At 41.9% G+C, this 18,347-nt stretch overlaps 1 protein-coding gene across 2 annotated transcripts in view; it reads left to right on the top strand.

The window, feature by feature from the left end:
• NBAS (NBAS subunit of NRZ tethering complex) overlaps positions 1-18,347 on the top strand; it is a 345,026-nt gene that overhangs the window by 231,393 nt on the left and 95,286 nt on the right. For both annotated transcript variants that reach the window (XM_060116919.1, XM_060116918.1), the window contains 3 exons: positions 3,451-3,680; positions 7,821-7,931; positions 17,988-18,238. In XM_060116919.1, the coding sequence (XP_059972902.1) occupies positions 3,451-3,680; positions 7,821-7,931; positions 17,988-18,238 (592 nt within the window). The remainder of the gene's footprint in view (positions 1-3,450; positions 3,681-7,820; positions 7,932-17,987; positions 18,239-18,347) is intronic.

Here is an 18,347-nt window from a genome sequence, read left to right as displayed (position 1 = left end):
CTTATACATTCATAGGATTTTGGCCTTAGAAAGGTGATCCTCTTGTGACACTCCTTTGTTCTACACCTGAAGAAACGGAGCCCCAGAAGAGTCAGGAGTGTCCATTGCTCCCTCTAAGGAGTTTCCAGTCTTCTTGTTTGTGTTTCTGTAATGGTTCTTATATTCAGGTGCCTTCTGTGAGTTGTTTATGTGTACATCTTTGACAATCACTAGTTTTAGTTTCTTGGGAGTAAGCTCTGGGCCCAATTTGCTTTTGTATAATAAGAGAGAAAAGGACATTTTAAAATATTTTGTTTGTGCCTCCCAACAAACCACGAGGATGGTGTGCTTTTGACTCTCTTATAGATGAGGAAACAGAGACATGATGTAACTTACCCCAAATTGCATCTCTGCTAAATGAAGGATCTGGAATATAAACTAGTATTACTAACTTAAAAGCTACAACTGCTGTTCATTGTGTCTCCATTTTACTCCACACCTGATTTGTTCAAGAAACTCTAATGTGCTCTAGGAAAGACAAATCCACTAAGTACCCATGGTCTCTGCCTGCTGGAAGCTGTGTTTTAATATTTATAAGAGAAGGCAATGTAAAGTGTGCAGTAGAGGTGCAATTAAAGTGTAACTGGTGTATACCTTTGAGTAAATTCCGCAATCCCTTTCATTTTTGGAGCACCTGCTAAAGGCCAGGTCTTGGTTTGTGTATACTGTGTGTGTGTGTGTGTGTGTGTGTGTGTGTGTGTGTTTATATATATATGGTCTCTTAGGCTTTGTGAAACCATGCAAGCTATATATATTGCCATTTTATAGATCAGACAATCAAATTTGTAGTTGTTAAGTAACTTGCACAAGGTCATCCAGCTAGTAACTTCTCTGTGTCCACGCTTATTACACTGTGCCATGCCATTTTTCTTCATTCGCAAAAGGAGAGAATAGGTATTTTTTGCCACATATGAAAATGAAGGTTGTACGTGGAGACTTGACACTCTCTATAAGATAAAGAAAAGCCAATGTAAATAGCAGTATTAGCAATTATACTCATTATTGCTATGTGCTGCCATTTTGGAGCTTAACTCTCTACCTGGTTTGGGGATTTGTTTCATAAATGGTATCAGAATACAAAGAGAATAGAAATGAGGTCACATATATAGTCCACTCTCCCAGTTCAGGGACCAAGTCCTTGAGATGCCAGGAAGCAAAAAGTGAAAACGTGAATGTGGAGCAATAGCTGTGAGAAACCCTTGGGCGAGGGGAGGTGGTCGATTGCATGTGTGGGGGTGGGAGTCACACTCAGAGATGGACGGCCTGGATGTAGCCTCTCCCTCAAAGCGCGTTGGGCAACTGGAGGCTGAGGACTTTCGCCTGAAACCACAGGGTCAGAGTGTATATGGAAAGAAGCCTTCCTCACAGTTTTGATGAACGTGGATTTGCTGGTGAAGTGCAAAACCGACCCAAAGAGTTCCCTGAAAGAAGACCTACGGAAGAGCTCTCCTGCTGCCCTGAAACCCTGGTCATTGGGTATTTGCACCTGCTCTCTCTCTTCCTAGGCAGGAAAGTGCTAACTGGATGAGGTGTGAGAAGAGCAGGCAACAACAGAGCACACCAGGGTGCAGAGCAGGTGTAGACGGGCTGGCTGGTCCCCAGCAGCATCCCTATACCAGACAGCTTCAGAGAGGGCTTTGCCCCGGTGGGCGGTTCAGGGTGGTGCCTCAAGGCTTCAGTCCGTAAGTAGGAGGGGGTTGGGTTAAATGACAGCCATAGAGGCACTAAGGGCTGAGGCATGGGGTCTCCTTTGCCTATATCCATCGCCAGAAGTACCAGCCGTATGCAGCTTATTCCCAAATCACTTCTAATTGCAGTTAGATCAGCTTTATTCACTCCATCTTCCCATCAGGTCTTAGCCATTCAGGCTTAGCACATCTCTCCCCTTTACCAGAATTTGTCTCCCTGTTTTTTTGCTGGCCTTTATACTTCTGATACCTGAGCAGTTAGCCTAGAAATTAACTCTTCCAAGAAGACCTCCTTGGTATGTGCCCCAGTCCCACTCCTCTGTATTCCCACAGCACCCTGTGCTCACTTGTATCACGCCATTTTATAACTGTTCGCTTGATTGTCTCTCCTCAGAGACTGAATTCTTGGAGGAAAGGGTCACATCTTAGAACATCACCTGGTACATAATAGGTGCACAAAAAATACTTGTTGAATGAATGACAGATGGTCTTAGAGCTGCTTACTTCGGAGCATTAGTTTTCAAACCCACATCTTTTGACTTGAGACACATATCTGTGGTTTTTGAGAGTAAGACTCAGTGTCTGCCTAGGGGTAGGGGAAAAATTGAGTAAGGTTGACTTTTTCTTAAATCCACCTGCTGGAATCCAAGAAGATTTCTTTAATTGGTTTTTATCAGTACTCCCAGATTGTTCCTTAATAGGATCAAGAGAGAATGTCGGGCTAGGTTAGGTAATATGGACTCGACATTGACAAATCTCATGTGTAGCTCAGAATAATGGCTTACACATTAGAAATGCTGATGGCTTACGGTAATTAGATGTGTTTCTGAGAACCAAAGGTAGATTTCTGGAGTTTTCTTCCTAATTGGCTGGTATTAAAATATGCGCCATATTTTCCCAGAAATTGGGAGGGATTGAGTTCATGTTGTTCACGTATTAGGTGACTCCAGAATCATGGCTGCACTGCTGTTGCTTTGTTGACACCCGGACCAACTTTAATATAAATAAGTGTGGTTGGTTAACCCCTTATTTTCCTTTCCTGTCAGCCGTTCAGTTCTGGGTTTTGTTCTGTTGGAATAATTGTATTGCTGTTAAAGAAGCTGCTACATTTAAGGAACAGTATCCCATTGAGCCTGAAATTGAGCAGAGTAAAAATTGGTTGCATACTTTCTTATGAAACTAGAAAAATTTATGAAACTAGAAAAACTAGATTTCAGGAACAGGGATGGGGCTTTTTCCCCTCCCTTATCCCTGGAGAAAACATTCTTCTACTTGGCTATTTAGGCATTTCTCGTGGAATCATTGAACTGCAGCTCTGTGTTATTGAGAACACTTAGATGGTCCAAAGAAAATGTATCTAGGGGCAGTGATGGTAAAAATTACTTCCAGGGTGAATTATTACAAAGGATCAGATAATTTGGGAACAGATCTGGTATAGGATGCTGGTAGTTGAAAAAGCAAGCATACATTATTCTTTAAGTGGGTGGAGATTTTTAAGGTGGAAGAGCAGAGCAGGAGTCCAGAAACCCGCTCCTAGAGTCAGTTCTGGGTCCCGTCTTTGTGGTCTGCAAAACGTACCGCCTCTGCAGTTGCCTCCTCAGGGTGGTTGTCAGCCTTGATTAAATGGCAGCAGTGTGAAGGGTCAGACAGGTGCCCGGCAGACATGATCTTCTTCCCACTGTTACTCTTTTTTTTTTTTAATTAGTCTTTCTGTTACTCATAGGCTGATCCCAAAGAGCTAATCAAGATGGTCACCAGGCATGTGACTCGATATGGGCAGGAAGCCTGGCCCGAGGAGCTCGCTGCACTGACCAAGCAGTTACAGTACTACAACGAACGCCTCCTGGACTTCACTCAGGCTCAGATCCTCCAGGGCCTGCGGAAGGGTGTGGATGTGCAGCGGTTCACTGCAGATGACCAGTACAAACGGGAAACCATCCTCGGTCTGGCAGAGTAAGGAATACCTTCGTCTCGTAAAGGGACGGATTTAGAACGTACAAGAACAAGTTGAGTTATCAGGACTATTATCCACAGTCCTCTGAAGAGTCACATTCATGGTTGCTATAAACAGGACTTTCCCCTACTTCTTCCTGTCCTTTGAGGGATGTGTGTGTCTTCCCAGATGGGTTAGTGATGCAGACAGTATTTTGAGCCTGCAGATTTAAGTAGTAAGGATGGGAATTATTAAAAAAGCTTCCCATGATTTTGATAATCCAACACCAGTACCATGTTAGAGGTGATAGAGTGTGATCAGGGGTGAAAAGTGTCAAGCTTACTATAGAAATTTAAAAGCAAGATTCCCTTTTATTCCTGGCTAGAATCTCACTTTGCTACTACATGGCCATTTAATTTCCTCAGTATGTTAAAAGTTAGGTATCGTTGACTTAATACAAGAGGAGGGACTGAGTGTTATGGGTCCAGGACACCTTTATCAGTCCTGGGTTTCTAGAGAAAGAAGAGCTAACCACTTGAGCACTTTCTCTTGTTCAAGAGGCCTGTAGCAGCTGCCATCTTTTCCTTTGTCCCTTACCGCTCTCAAGAGAAAAGCAAGCCCTTGTGTGAGACAGCAGTACGGTTGGGAAGGTCCCTTTCTAGGTATGGAATTCCCTTGGTTTTCATACTCGTCTTCATTTTTTGTTTTACATCAGATGAGTTCAGATCAAATGAGAATTACATGTCAAATGGTGGGAAAGTGAAAAAGAAATTTTTTTTAAAGTGTGTTCACCCACAATGGTTATTAAGTTAGAGGTATGTTTTGTTTTTAACACCCCAATTTGTGGAGTGCTTATCATGGGCCAGGAACTGTGTTAGGTGCTCTATAAACTTTATTTTATAAACATCTTTTAATCCTTAAAGATAACCCGATGACATAAAATCTTGTTATCCCATCTTATAGCTAAAGAACATGAAGCTTATTGATATAAAGTAAGTGGCCCAAGTTTACATAGGTGGTAAAGACCACAACTGTGACTTTAACCTTGATCTGCCACATGCCAACCTTGATCTGTTGCCACATGGCAACACCATGTGCCCTCCCCACACTGCTTAATTGAATTCTCAAGGAAGCATTGGTATGCAGTTCAGTCTAGGCTTCCAGCCCTTGAAACGAGGTTAAACTGTGCTTACGTTTAACGATTATTTCTCTCTCCTGATAAGTTACCTTAAAATAACAAAGATAGGCTTGGTTATGGTAGTGGTATATGCTATTTTTCATCATTATTCTTAAATCTTAAAGAAAGTGGCAAAGTAACCTTGGTACTCTGTAATAGTTTTATATTAGCCTGGGCTTCTTTCCTACTAGAAGACACCCCAGATTCTCTTTAGAGTGAGGTGGGGAACAGAGAGATCAAAGCGAGAGAGTGGGAACAACCTATAGCAGAATTAAGTTAAGAAGAGAAATATAGAATTTTTTTTTCTCTTCCGCTCTGTTCTCCTGGAGCTTCATAATTTCATAGGGTCATTTAATGTCCAATTTGAAAGTGACCAAAGAGATCATTTAATCCAACCTCCTTACTTTTGGAAGAGGAATCGGAGAACCACAGAGCTTTAAAGCATTGTTCAAGGTCACACAGCCAGGAGTTGAGCCTGGGCTTCCTATTTCCAAGTCCAGCGGGCTTTTTCTTTGGGTATTTGGTAATCCTTGGTGCCATGCTCATGGTTTCTTACAAGAGAGGTTACTATGCAGAATAAAAGTTGTTAAGGCATGCCTTAATCATCAATTACATTTTGCTCGGTCTTTGTCTTTTCTTTTTAAGTATCCAGCTGACATATGCTATTTAAAGTATGTCCTAGAGGACAAATATATGCTTTTGATAAATATATAATAGAATCTTCTGCACAATCTGTTGGTTAGAAAAATATACAGCAGTCTTTAGATGGCTTGTTTAAAATGTCTCAAAGTGTCTATGGGTGTTCTGAGTTAGCAGTTCTGATTTGGAGATGGCATTTTAGCATCTCACATACAAGAATCCTCGAAGGACCTGCTTCCTTCTGCTTTGCAGTTCCACCTTCAGATGTGACCATTCTTTATTTTCTTCCTAATTGTATGTCCACTTTAATGGCAGTTGTTTTCTGTGAGTGCATTACAGTTGTCCTTTGTTGTCTGTGTATCTTAGTTATTATATTCTCAGTGGTTAGGGTGACTTTGAGGAGAACAGAGTATAGTTTGGTTAGTTCCCACTTTTATCAGATAATAAAGATGTGAATACTTAATGAGCATGTACCTGGTGTCAGGCACTGTGCCAGACTCCCACAATAGGAAGAGTGAGCTGCTAATGGTCCCTGTTCTCCAGGAATTCTCATCTATCACGTGGATATTGGTATTCAATAAGTATTTTAAGGAAAAAAATTTTTTAATTAATTAATTTATTTATTTTTGGCTGTGATGGGTCTTCATTGCTCCGCACGAGCTTTCTCTAGTTGTGGCGAGTGGGGGCTACTCTTCATTGCGGTGTTAGGGCTTCTCTTGTTGCAGAGCACAGGCTCTAGGCATGTGGGCTTCAGTAGTGGTGGCACGTGGGCTCAGTAGTTGTGGCTCGCGGACTCTAGAGCGTAGGCTTAGTAGTTGTGGTGCACGGGCTTAGTTGCTCCACGGCATGTGGAATCTTCCTTGGCCAGGGCTCAGAACCTGTGTCCCCTGCATTAGCAGGTGGATTGTTAACCACTGCACCACCAGGGAAGCCCAAGAAATAATTTTTGACAGTTACCTAATAATCCAGGCATTGACAGACTTAACCCAGTCCTTGGCCTCTTTTTTATCGTCTATGAGCATAGAATGTTTTTTACATTTTTAAAGCTTTGTGGAAAAACAAGAATAAAAAGCAATAGAAAGAAGAATATGCTACAGAGACTGTATGGTGGTAAAGATTTACTGTCAAGCTCTGTGCAGAAAACATTTGCCAACTCCAGGCTGATCAAATGTATAAATGTCCTGGTTTCCTTAGCTGGGTTAAGTACAGTCTTAGCAGTATTACTTAATGATAACAGGTATTTCATTCCCGTTTCTGTGGTTTTGTCCACCATTCTTCCAACCAAGAATTCCATCCTTATATTTCCTCTACTCTGGGAAATAGGGGTCTTGCAGTAGTCTTACCAAAATGGCCTTTATGTAGGTGCTCTGGACCAGAATTCCTTACATGCCTAGAGATTCTCAAATCTGATGATACCATTCCCTGGTTTAAACTTTCCACCGACTCTCCATTGCCTACAGGATAAGACACAGGTCCTTCAGCTGGCCTGTATGGTCATGGTTGCGACACCACCCCCGCTTCTGCTTCCTCTGTCAGAAGCCCATCTGTCTCTTCTCCCTCTTTACAGCCTCTACTTATTTAATCCTTGTTTACTCTCCGATCTTCAGCTCAGATTGGTCACTCTCTCGTCTCCATCCTCACAGTATTTTGTAACGCTTCTTTTAGCACTCCCCCCATTCTGTTTGATTCCTGGTTCACATTTCACATCCTCCATTAGGCTGTAAGTTCCTCAAGAAATATCTTATTTGTTGTTATGTCCTCAGCAGCTAGCACAATAGCTGGCCCCATGTAGGAAACAAAAATGTGTTGAGTGACTAACCGTGCTTTCTCAAATATCTATTTGTAGGGTAGGGATCCATTTCCTTTCCACTGCTTTTTGACTGTAGGCTCTGGTATCTAGATCAGAATTTTTTTATCTCAGTACATTTTGGACTGGGTCACTCTTTGTTGTGGGAAGGCTGTTCTGACCATTGTAGGATGGTCGGCAGCCTCTCTGACCTCTACCTGCTAGATGCCAGCGTCTCTCTCCTTTTCCTCACCCACTGTGACAATCAAAAATGTCTCCAGACATTGTCAGATGTCCCCTGGGGGACAGAATCACCCTCGGTTGAGGTCCACTGATCTAGACAATTCCTTGGTCAATTGCAACGCACCACAGAGAAAAAAAGAGCATTAAAATTCCTTTGGTGAACTTTTCCTGACTTACTGTGAACTGTATTATTAAGGACTGTGCTGGCTGCACCCCTCTCAGCTGGAGGGCAGTCCTGATGAGCGTCTTCTTTGCTGATTAAGGTCATGTGTTTCTCTCCTCCCCCTTCCCTCTGGCTGATGGACGTTCGTGAAGGACGCTTGAGGAGAACGTCTACGGCGTTGCTCTTTCTCTGGCCCAGCGCTACAGTGTCTCCTGTTGGGAAGTTTTCATGACCCATTTGGAGTTCCTGTTCGCCGACAGTGGGTAAGCACTCAACTCTTATGCAAGTTTATTTCCATGTCTTTCTTTTCAGAGCCTATTTTAAAGGAATCTTGAAGTCGTACTGTTCAATTTCACTTTCCCTTTTGAGCTGTAGTAGACCAGTGTCTTTGTACAGTCTCTCTTCATATGTCTCTGACATACCAGTATGCTAACAGTGGTCTTAGTTTTTGTTTTTCAGTAATAATAGTCCTGAGTTTGAGACTTTAATTCATTCATTTATTCAAAGATATTTATTGACCATCTCTTGTGTACTAGGAACAGTGTTAGGTACTAGGGTTACAATAGTCAGTAAATTTCAGCTGTCTTGGAACTCATAGTCTACGGTGGGAGACATTATAATTGAATAATGACATAAGCGAATATGAAATTAAAGCTGTGATAGGCACTGTGTAAGAGAGCCCAGATAGGGCATTTGGCATAGTTAGGGGAGGCTTTCCTGAAGAAATGACTCTTGAGCTGAGACCTAAACAGTGACTCAAAATTAAGTACGCTATGAGGAAATGGGAAGCATTTTCTAGGGAGGCAAAACGGTTGAGTGCAAAAGCCCTTTGACAGGATGGAACGTGAGTCTGTGAGCCTCATAGATGGGTAGTGTGGTGACGCCCTGAGAGGCAGTGGAGCACGGGGTGAGATGGGGCTGCTGAGAACCTGGAACCCAGACCTTGCAGCCAGACCATACAGGCCCTATCCAGGGCTGTGGGCTCTTTCCTAAGAGTAATAGGAAGGTATTTAAAGATTCTGGTAAAAGAGAGGGAGGTAATATGATCAGATTTGCGTTTTGATAAGATCACTATGGCGACCATGTTGAGGAAGGATTTTAGGAAGGCCAGCATAGACATATATGGACCAGTTCGGGAGCTATGATAGTAATAGACTGCAGGACAGGTGACCATAGCCTGGAGGAGGGCTTTGAAAGTACAGGAGAGGTGAGAATGGGTTTCAGAGATACCTGGAAGGTGAAATAAATGGTAATAAATAAACTGATTAATAAGAATAAACTAGCTATGAAGGTGAGTGAAAGGAGAAGGGTCAAGAATTATCTCCAGGATTTTACTTGGTCTGCCTCTTGGACAGTGACATCATTTGAGACAGAAAACACTAGTTAAGGACACAAGGTATTTCAGGGGAGGGTGAGGAAAAGGCAAAGGAATGGAAAAGTTATACACATTGAAATTCCCAAGAGGAAAGGTCAAGTAGACAGTGCATCTTATAGATCTGGACTTCAAAAGAGAATGTAGAGCTGGAGATGCTAATTATGGAGCCATGTACACATAGATGATAAATAAGCTATGTTGTGGGTGTGCTTTGGGTGATGAATATAGAATGCGAAAAGGAGAAAGACTTATGACAGACCTCGGGGACCTTCCACAATTAGTGACAGAGGAAGAGCTGCTAGCAAAAGGGAGAAAAAGAGCAATCAAGAGGAAGGGCTCTTGTTCTAGGCAAGCCATGGGAAGGAATAGTTTCAAGAAGTGGGGGTAGTATTGAATGGTCAGGACCTGCTTGTAATTCATCATCTTTAATTTTTATTAATATCTTTAAAATTCTGCCCCCTACGTTTTAGTATTTATGAAATTGCTACATGGGTAATAGTGTTATCTATGATAAATATTGTACTGACTTCACCATTTTTGAGGCATAGAAATATGTTCAAATAAATGTTTCTTATTATACGCATATTAGCATAAAAAATCTTGGCATTTTATTAAATACCTTTTTCCCTTCGTTGAATGTTACATAAAAGGTTGCCATATCGGTACAAACAGGATGCGCCATTGGTCTCTGAATATATTATAAATTATCAGGCACTCTAGTAACGTGCAAGACTGTTCCCAGCATATCATTATACCTGATAGTGGTGTGATTATACAGACGCACGGAAATTACAAAAGCAGGAAATCATTACCTCCTGTTTTGTCATTACTTGTGAGTGACAAAACACCTAATATTGATTTAGCAAGTGGTGTTTGGTGCTTCATGTTCTTTACTTAAAAGCCTGTTGTTTGCCTTACTATTCAGTTCAGCTTAGTAACACAAGTATTAAAGATCAGCCTTGTTAGTACAATAGAAATTGCCCAATATTTACTTGTTGAGTCAATGCCAATGGGAAGTTAATAGGTCAGAGCTGCAAGAAAAATAATGTTCTGTACCTTAGGGTTTTGTATTACAGTTCCTTTATAAAAGCCATCTTCCCCCCTGAAGTTGATTTTTTCTATAATTTTACATTCTCCTTCCTCTTGGTTGAATTTGGAGGTATTTCCTCGTCTCACCGAATGTACAGATAAGCAAACACACAGGTTGGGTGAGGCAGCATTGTGCAATAGAGCAGAAGCCTTCCAATCAAGAAACCTAGAGCAAATCCTGTGTCTCTCCAGCTGTGTGTCCCTGCACAAGAGAATTCAATTCTCTGAAACTCATTTTCCTTTACTCTAAGTGAGGTGTCATAAAAATTAAATGACTTCCTAGTGAAATATCAAACCTACAGTACCTGACACATGATCCATAATTAACGGTAGTTTATTCCTGGAATTTCACTCCTGTAAGACAGAGATAATTGTCGTAAACACCCAAACTTGAGTTCCTGGTCTCCTTTTTCCCCTTATTCTTCCTCATTTTTTCTTTCTTTTTCTTGGTAGTTTTCAACATCAGTGATGGCTTTGAGCGGCTCTGTACACCTGGAGTCGGCTCCCTCTGGTGGACACTGGTTCTCCCAGGGCGTGTTCAGCTCCCTGAGCTCAGGGCTGATTTCTCACTCACTGCAGCCTTCACAGCCATCTGTACCTCTAGGGCTGTTCTAGAGACTTTGGTGCATCTTACAGATAACATTAACTACCAGTGAGGGCATGGGTTTTGGAGTCAGGCCACATTTCAAAATCCAGCTCTGCTGCCCATAACCCCAGCTGTGTACCTGGGCATGTCTCTTAATCCTCTTGAGTCACTGTTTTCTCAGTTAAGGGGACCACCATCCCCACCTGGTGTGGTTGTAGAGATTAGAGAAGATCTGTGGGAAGCGTATAGCCGGGTGGCTCCTTAATGCTGTCGAGATTATTCCTGTCACTGTTCTTGCCTCCTGCTGACTCCATGTGTGTCTTTAAGTTTTGAATATGGGATCATTTTGAAATGGCAGAGGATGTTTCTAGCTGATAGAATAGGACCACATTTGTTTATTCATTAAATATGATTATTATCTTTTTCCTAGTACCTTTGTGTTCCAAGCATAGGTTTAAATGCTGAACAAGGCAGACACATCCTTACCTTTATAGAGCTTATATTCTAACTGGGGAGACCCCCATCACACACACACACACACACACACACAGTTAAAAACAGCTAAAAAATAAATTGCTGGTCATAATAAGTACCGTAAAGGAAATGCACAAGGAGCAGGTAGGGAAGGTCTCTCTTGGGCGTAAAAAGAGCTCACTATTGGACAATGGAAGAAAAGGCATTTCAGGCAGAGGGAGTGCATTTCAGGCATTTCCGGGACAGGGACGTTCTTGGCCTTTTTGAGTAGCTGCAGGGACGCCTTTGTGGCTGGAGCGCATGGAGCCTGGTGAGCCAAGGCCTACCTGAGGGCCAGAAGTGCCTCTCACTGTCAGCCTCCATCTGCTGCTTCTTATTTAAACAGCAGACCTGAGGGCCATACATCCTCCATCTTCATTTCACTCTAGCAGGTACTTTTCCATCACCCAGGGGATTAATGATCCAAGTGGTTTGGCTTGGGTGGCCGAGGTCGTGATACCTCGTCACCTCTGCTGCTTAGCTCAGTGCTACCTCTTTCAGGCCCCTGGGAAGGGACTCGGTGCTGTGCTGTGTTGCAGTCAATTTCATGTTCCCTGGTAGGATTCTTTTGGTCTCAAGTATAAGGATGGGCAAGAGCACGCTGTCGCTGTGGGGAGGTGAATGAACTATAATGCATCTACCTTTTCCTGCATGGAAACACAAGTGACACAGACTCTCTGCCTGAGGGTTGCTGTCGCTCATAGGCAGGTAGGTTTGTGTCCAGATTGTCACCTGGTGAAGAATTCTCAGTTCTGGCCTTCTCTCCTTGACCTAGTTGAGGAGTTTGAGAATAGTTGGTGTGTAGAGAGGGGATTTAAGGCAACTTAGCTTCTTAAAAGTATGTTATAACATTGAAAAAGAAGATAAGTAAACATTCAAACCAGGAAAAATCCATTTAGAGTAGGAAGGTTGAATGTAGAAATTCAGGTCATAGGTCTTACTTACTTTTTAAAATTGAGCCATACATAAAATTTTGATCTTTCTTTGGCCTAAAGGGCCATGATCCTGATCATGACCGAGACTGTGATTTGCATTGTACATAAGAAGAAATCTTCCAGTCCTAAAAATGGAAGAAGTAATTACTACCATCACCAAAATGGAAGCAGTTGTTTCCACGTATCTGCAACCTTCCTTTCCATGTTGTGATTCTTAAGGCCACTTTTCCCCCAGATAGGAAAAAATTCCCGACACTGGCACAAAATGTAATAAGCAAAAAGATGCATTTTGGGGCCTGTTTTCGTCCTGTGGAAAGTGCACAGTCTTTGGATCCTGCCGGTCTGGGTTTAAATCATGGCTCTGTGACCTCCTTCTAGTATGTACGTGGTGGGCAAGTTGTTTCATCCCTCTGTTCCTAAGTTTCCTCCTCTGCAAAATGAGTATCCTTATTCCGTTTTGCAGAATTGCTCTGAGATTTGAGAGATTTATACAAAATGCCTGACATACATTAGATGCTCAAAGGAAAAAAAAAAAGTAGTTGCTATTGTTAATTCTGGAAACAGACCAGATTTACTCAACTCACCCTCTGACCGCTATCAGCCTAACATTGCAAATCTGATTTTTTAAGAATTATTTTTCAGGACAGTGTGGTATCAGTTATAATATACCTTCTTTGTGAGAATTAAATGAGATGACACAGTACTTAACGTATAAGATGTGTTCAGTAAATGATGCCTGTTGCTGTTTCTGTGCTATGGTGTCTTTTAAAATATTTTTTTGTTAGAGAGGTAATAATATGAGACTACATAAACCAGTCGGAATTGACATTTTATGAGAAATGAATAGGCTTAAGGGGTCAGGGTTGTCCTTATGGAAGAGATGAAGCCTCTTCACATGGGCTTCTTTCCACGTCACCACTCTGTCCACAGAAAACGTCCCACGAAGGAACTCACCAAGTATTAGTGTGACAAGAAACAGACTCCAAGGTACTCATTATTGATTCTCTCATCAACTGTGTAGGTGACCTTGCAAAGTGAAAGTTCATTGTTTGGTTTGCAAAGACACTTGGCTAAAATGTTGGAAAAACTGGAAAAGGCCATGATTATTTTTTTTTACCATGTTTCCCCAGCATAATCACACATTCAGCTGTCAGGCAGCACTGCAGGTCAAGTCTGCTACATCAAGTTCATTCTGAGGCATTTGTGTGGCAAATATCTTGGACTGTTTCCCTCAGGTCGGAGTAGTTGTGATTTAGAGGGAAGAACTGTGTCTTCCCACAGGAATCAGTGGTGGAGGCCTGTTCACCCATGGTCAACGTCATTCACATGGATTTCTGTCTCTTCACACTTTTAGGATTAGTCTTTGGGGGAAATGCTTAGAAGTCTCTGCATCTGAGCTGTGGGGACCAGTGGACCCCATCCCTTTGCTGTCTCCAGCCTTTCCCAGGAGCTCTCTCCCTCTCGCCTTCTTTCTCTCCTCTTCAGTCAACTCGTGGAATTGTATCAATATTGTCACTCAGTCTCAGATTGAGTAAAGTAAAATGCATTTAAATATATTTGTTTCCCTCCATGAATATAAGTCCTTTCAATTCATGCTGTTCTTGAATCACAGTTTTGGCTGATTGACAACCCGAAGCCATTACAGAATCCCTTAATCATGGGATTAGTACTAATAACTTATTCCTTGTGCCTTTAGTACAACTAATGCTAATTTTCTTCTTGTAGTTAATCTCTGAAAGTTAAATTTGCACCATATATATACTTATATATGTGTGTGTGTATATATATATATATATATATGTGTGTGTGTATGTATATATATTTATATATGTGTGTGTGTATATATATATGTGTATGTATATATATTTATATATGTGTGTATGTGTATATATATATGAATATATATTAGTTGCCTTATAGCTAAAGCTTAGAAAAACCACTTAAACAGTTTTCAAGGGTAACCACTGATTTGATCAGTGAAAGGTCCGCAGTAGTTTCATGGTATTTCTTCCTACTCTCTTTAATGTGGGTTCTTTGGAATTGTTTTCTAAACAGAGATTTCATTTCTTGCTCCAAAAGGAAGATAACAGCATCTTTCAATGGGAACTATTAAAATGGGTTATCAATTCCTGGCATCTATGGAAGATCTTAGTACCTTGTAATTTGCTGAAGAGGGAGGTTTTCGTGTTTATCATGTGTCAGTAAAAGTATTCCAGTATCTCTCTTGACAAGATAATTAGGGAAAATTGCACATCAGGCAAACTAAACTGCAGGCACAGAAGAATAGGTGGGTGGGCGAGGGGGGAAAGTAACGTTGACTGAGAGAGACTGTATTCAGAATCCAGTCGAACACAGATGGACTAAAGCTGTTAGGGTTTAGCCGTTGTCCATTTTGTAGATGAGTCTCAGGTACTCTGCTTGCCAGGGGATGGAAGTGAAGCATGACAGGAGAGTTTCTTTCCTCTTCCATCGGGCATGTCGCTCTGATTGCAAGTCTTTGTTAGCGTGAATCATCTTAATGGGATGACGCAGTTTCTTATTTCCTTCTTCACTGTGTTGTTTTCAGACTTCACTTTGCAAATTATGAAGGAACATCAGGAATTCTGTGACTTTCATATACCACTGGGTGTACAGTATGGGAGAAATCGCAGGTTTGGTTACAGACCACTGCAATAAAGCCAATATCACAATAACGCTAGTACATGAATGTTTTTGTTTCCCAGTGCATGTAAAAGTTACATTTACACTATACTATAGTCTATTAAGTGTGCGAAAATATGTTTGAAAAACATGTGAGAACCTTAATTAAAAGATACCTTAGGGACTTCCCTGGTGGTGCAGTGGTTAAGAATCCGCCTGCCAGTGCAGGGGACGTGGGTTCGATCCCTGGTCTGGGAAGATCCCACATGCCGCGGAGCAACTAAGCCCGTGTGCCACAACTACTGAGCCTGAACTCGAGAGCCTGCGAGCCACAACTACTGAAGCCCACGCACTCTAGGGCCCACATGCTGCAGCTACTGAGCTTGCATGCTGCAGCTACTGAAGCCCACGTGCCTAGAGCCTGTGCTCCACAGCAAGAGAAGCCACCACAATGAGAAGCCTGTGCACCACAGTGGAGTAGCCGCCGCTCACCACAACTAGAGAAAGCCCATGCACAGCAATGAAGACCCAGAGCAGCCAAAAATAAATAAATAAATAAATTTATTATTTTTTTAAAAAGATACCTTATTGCTAAAACAATGCCCAATTACAATAGGAACACCAAAGATCACTGATCACAGATCACCGTAACAGATATAATAATAATGAAAAAGTTTGAAATATTGCGAGAATTACCAAAATATGACACAGAGACACGAAGTGAACAAACTGTCAGAAAAATGGCACCAATGGACTTGCTTGACCCAGGGGTGCCACCAACCTTCCATTTGTAAAAAAAAAAAACTGCGATGTGTGTCTGTGAAGCACAAGAAAGCAAAGCACAATATAAAACAAGGTCTGCCTGTGTCTTTCAGGGGTGACCTTGCATTCTTTGAATAGTGATAGTGTCCGAAGAGTTTTGAAATAGCCGTCCATTTATACTCACTATTTCCTGTACAGACCTTGTGCTTTCTTGTCTTGATACTTTTGTTCATATTATTTCTGCTTCATTCCTTTCTACAATACCAAGCTCAAGTACTTCTCTCAATAAGCCTTCTGGTGTCATCGATATCTACCTCCTCTGAAATGACAGCCTTATTGACCCCACTCGTAACTGGAATGTAATTGCATGTCCTTTATCAGCCCACACCATTATTCTGCAGTGTTTTGTAAGTATGTATAACGCAACTGCATTTCCACACTGCTGGATGAGAGCTCTGTGTTATAACTCTATACCCTCCCCAGTGCTGAGCACAGGGCCTTGTCTGTAGAGGACACCTAAGTTTTTGTTCGTTCTCCCATCTATTTGGCATTCATAAGGCATGTGTCGAGTGTTTCCTTTGTACCAGACACTGGTGCTTGGTACTGAGAAGCTAAAGCTGCAGAAGATGTGGTATCATCTTTGCCATCAAGTGGTACATGGTCTAGTGAGGGAGACAGGCAAAGTAATAAATAGTTAAAGCATGTTATGAATAGACGGATACTCTGGGACATTTTTATAGACCAGGGACATTTTTATAGATAGGGATATTTTTGTAAATGTTTAAACCGTGTCTTAATAGAAAAATAGGGTTTCTCTTGAAGTGACAGTTAAAAGAGCATTTTTGAATTGCTTGATATTTTGACTTCATAAATCGCTGCTGTTATCCCAAGTATTATCACATCCTGATACAAATTTTAAAGTATGTTTTTTTTCTTTTTTCTTTTTTTTTTTTTCTTTTTGCGGTATGCGGGCCTCTCACTGTTGTGGCCTCTCCCGTTGCGGAGCACAGGCTCCGGATGCGCAGGCCCAGCGGCCATGGCTCACGGGCCCAGCCGCTCCGCGGCATATGGGATCCTCCCAGACCGGGGCACGAACCCATATCCCCTGCATCGGCAGGCGGACTCTTAACCACTGCGCCACCAGGGAGGCCCCTAAAGTATGTTTTGTATTAACTTTACGTAAAACAAAAACATGTCTTGGCACTTAGGGGAAATTCCAATAAACAGGGTATCATATTTCAGAAGAGTTGCTTTTTTTTTTTTTTTTTTTGCGGTACGCGGGCCTCTCACCGTTGTGGCCTCTCCCGTTGCGGAGCACAGGCTCTGGATGCACAGGCTCAGCGGCCATGGCTCACGGCTCAGCCTCTCCACGGCACGTGGGATCTTCCCGGACCGGGGCACGAACCCGTGTCCCCTGCATCGGCAGGTAGACTCTCAACCACTGCGCCACCAGAGAAGCCCAGAAGAGTTGCTTTTAAACGATATGAAACCTAACTTTGATCCTGTCAGAGGTCTCACTTCCTGCTCCCAGGTACTTTCATTGCTGCTCTAGGAACCCTGGAAGCTGGGAGTTTCTGTTAGTGCCAAAGGCTGCTTGAAGGCCTCTTATGGTTAGAAAGCTTGAAACTCATCCCGCGTGGGGCATTGGGATTATGCTGGGCAGGAGGCACTGTGTTCTGTCCCGGGAGAAGCATGAGACCAAAATTAAGCCCTCCCCATCGCCCAAAAAACACAAACTGATCAACCAAGCAGGAGTCCTTAAATTTTTTTTTCAAGAGTTTAACCTTAAATGACTTAAAAAAAAAATAACGTTATAAAGACAGCTAAGTCAGGATGAAAACATTGATGTGTGCTTTATTCAAGTGGCATATTCGTTACTACAGATAATCCAAGTGAAAATGCAAGTACCTCTTCTTTTCTATTTTAATTCAGTTTGAACACAGCATCAAGGTTATGTCTACTATCAGTTCAAGCCTCTTTGATATAAAATTTATGCCTAAAAGTTGGGGTTGTTTCTTCACTTCTCTATTTCCTAAATTCCTGAAATAATAAATTTGTTTACATTTCTATAAGGAAGCTCAGGTTTTAAATTTTTCTTGTGATATGAATAAATAATGCATAGTAGAAGGTGACAGATTTGGGTTCATTTCCTAGCTGGTAAGCACTGGGCAGTTCTCTGTAGACCCGCATGAGACAACGTGAAACTCATATAGTACCATTTGAAACACATTTGTTTCCCTTTATGTAAACTACCTGCACACACTGGTGGTTTCCTGTCTTTGATTAGGCAGCAAGAAGGGATTTGTAAGAAGTAGCCTTTCTTCCTAGGTTTCCAAACAAACAAACAAAAAACATGTTGTTTAATAAAGGAACCAAATCTTACTGATCTTAACATACTTTCTTTGTCTCTTAATTTCAGTTTGTCCACAGTAGAAATTGAAAACCGAGCCCAGTCCCTTCATCTCTTCGAGACGTTGAAGACCAGTCCCGAAGCCTTTCACAAGCACATGGTCAAGTATATTTACCCCACAATTGATGGCTTTGATCATGAAAGACTGCTGTATTATTTCACTCTGCTGGAAAGCTGTGGCTCTGCAGATTTGGGGAAATACACCATTAAACCAGAAACCCACATTCGGCTGCTAAAGAAATTTAAGGTAGTTGCATCAGGTAAGTTAATCATTTTCCTGCTTGAACTCATTCTTTAAATTTAATCTAGGGCAATTTTCTATATACAGTCCTGTTCCTGCATTGTGGCTGGCATAACTGTGAAACCACA

This window comes from Mesoplodon densirostris, chromosome 14 (genome assembly GCF_025265405.1).
Source record: "Mesoplodon densirostris isolate mMesDen1 chromosome 14, mMesDen1 primary haplotype, whole genome shotgun sequence".
NCBI lineage: Eukaryota > Metazoa > Chordata > Mammalia > Artiodactyla > Ziphiidae > Mesoplodon > Mesoplodon densirostris.
This window is presented reverse-complemented; position numbering and strand designations above follow the sequence as displayed.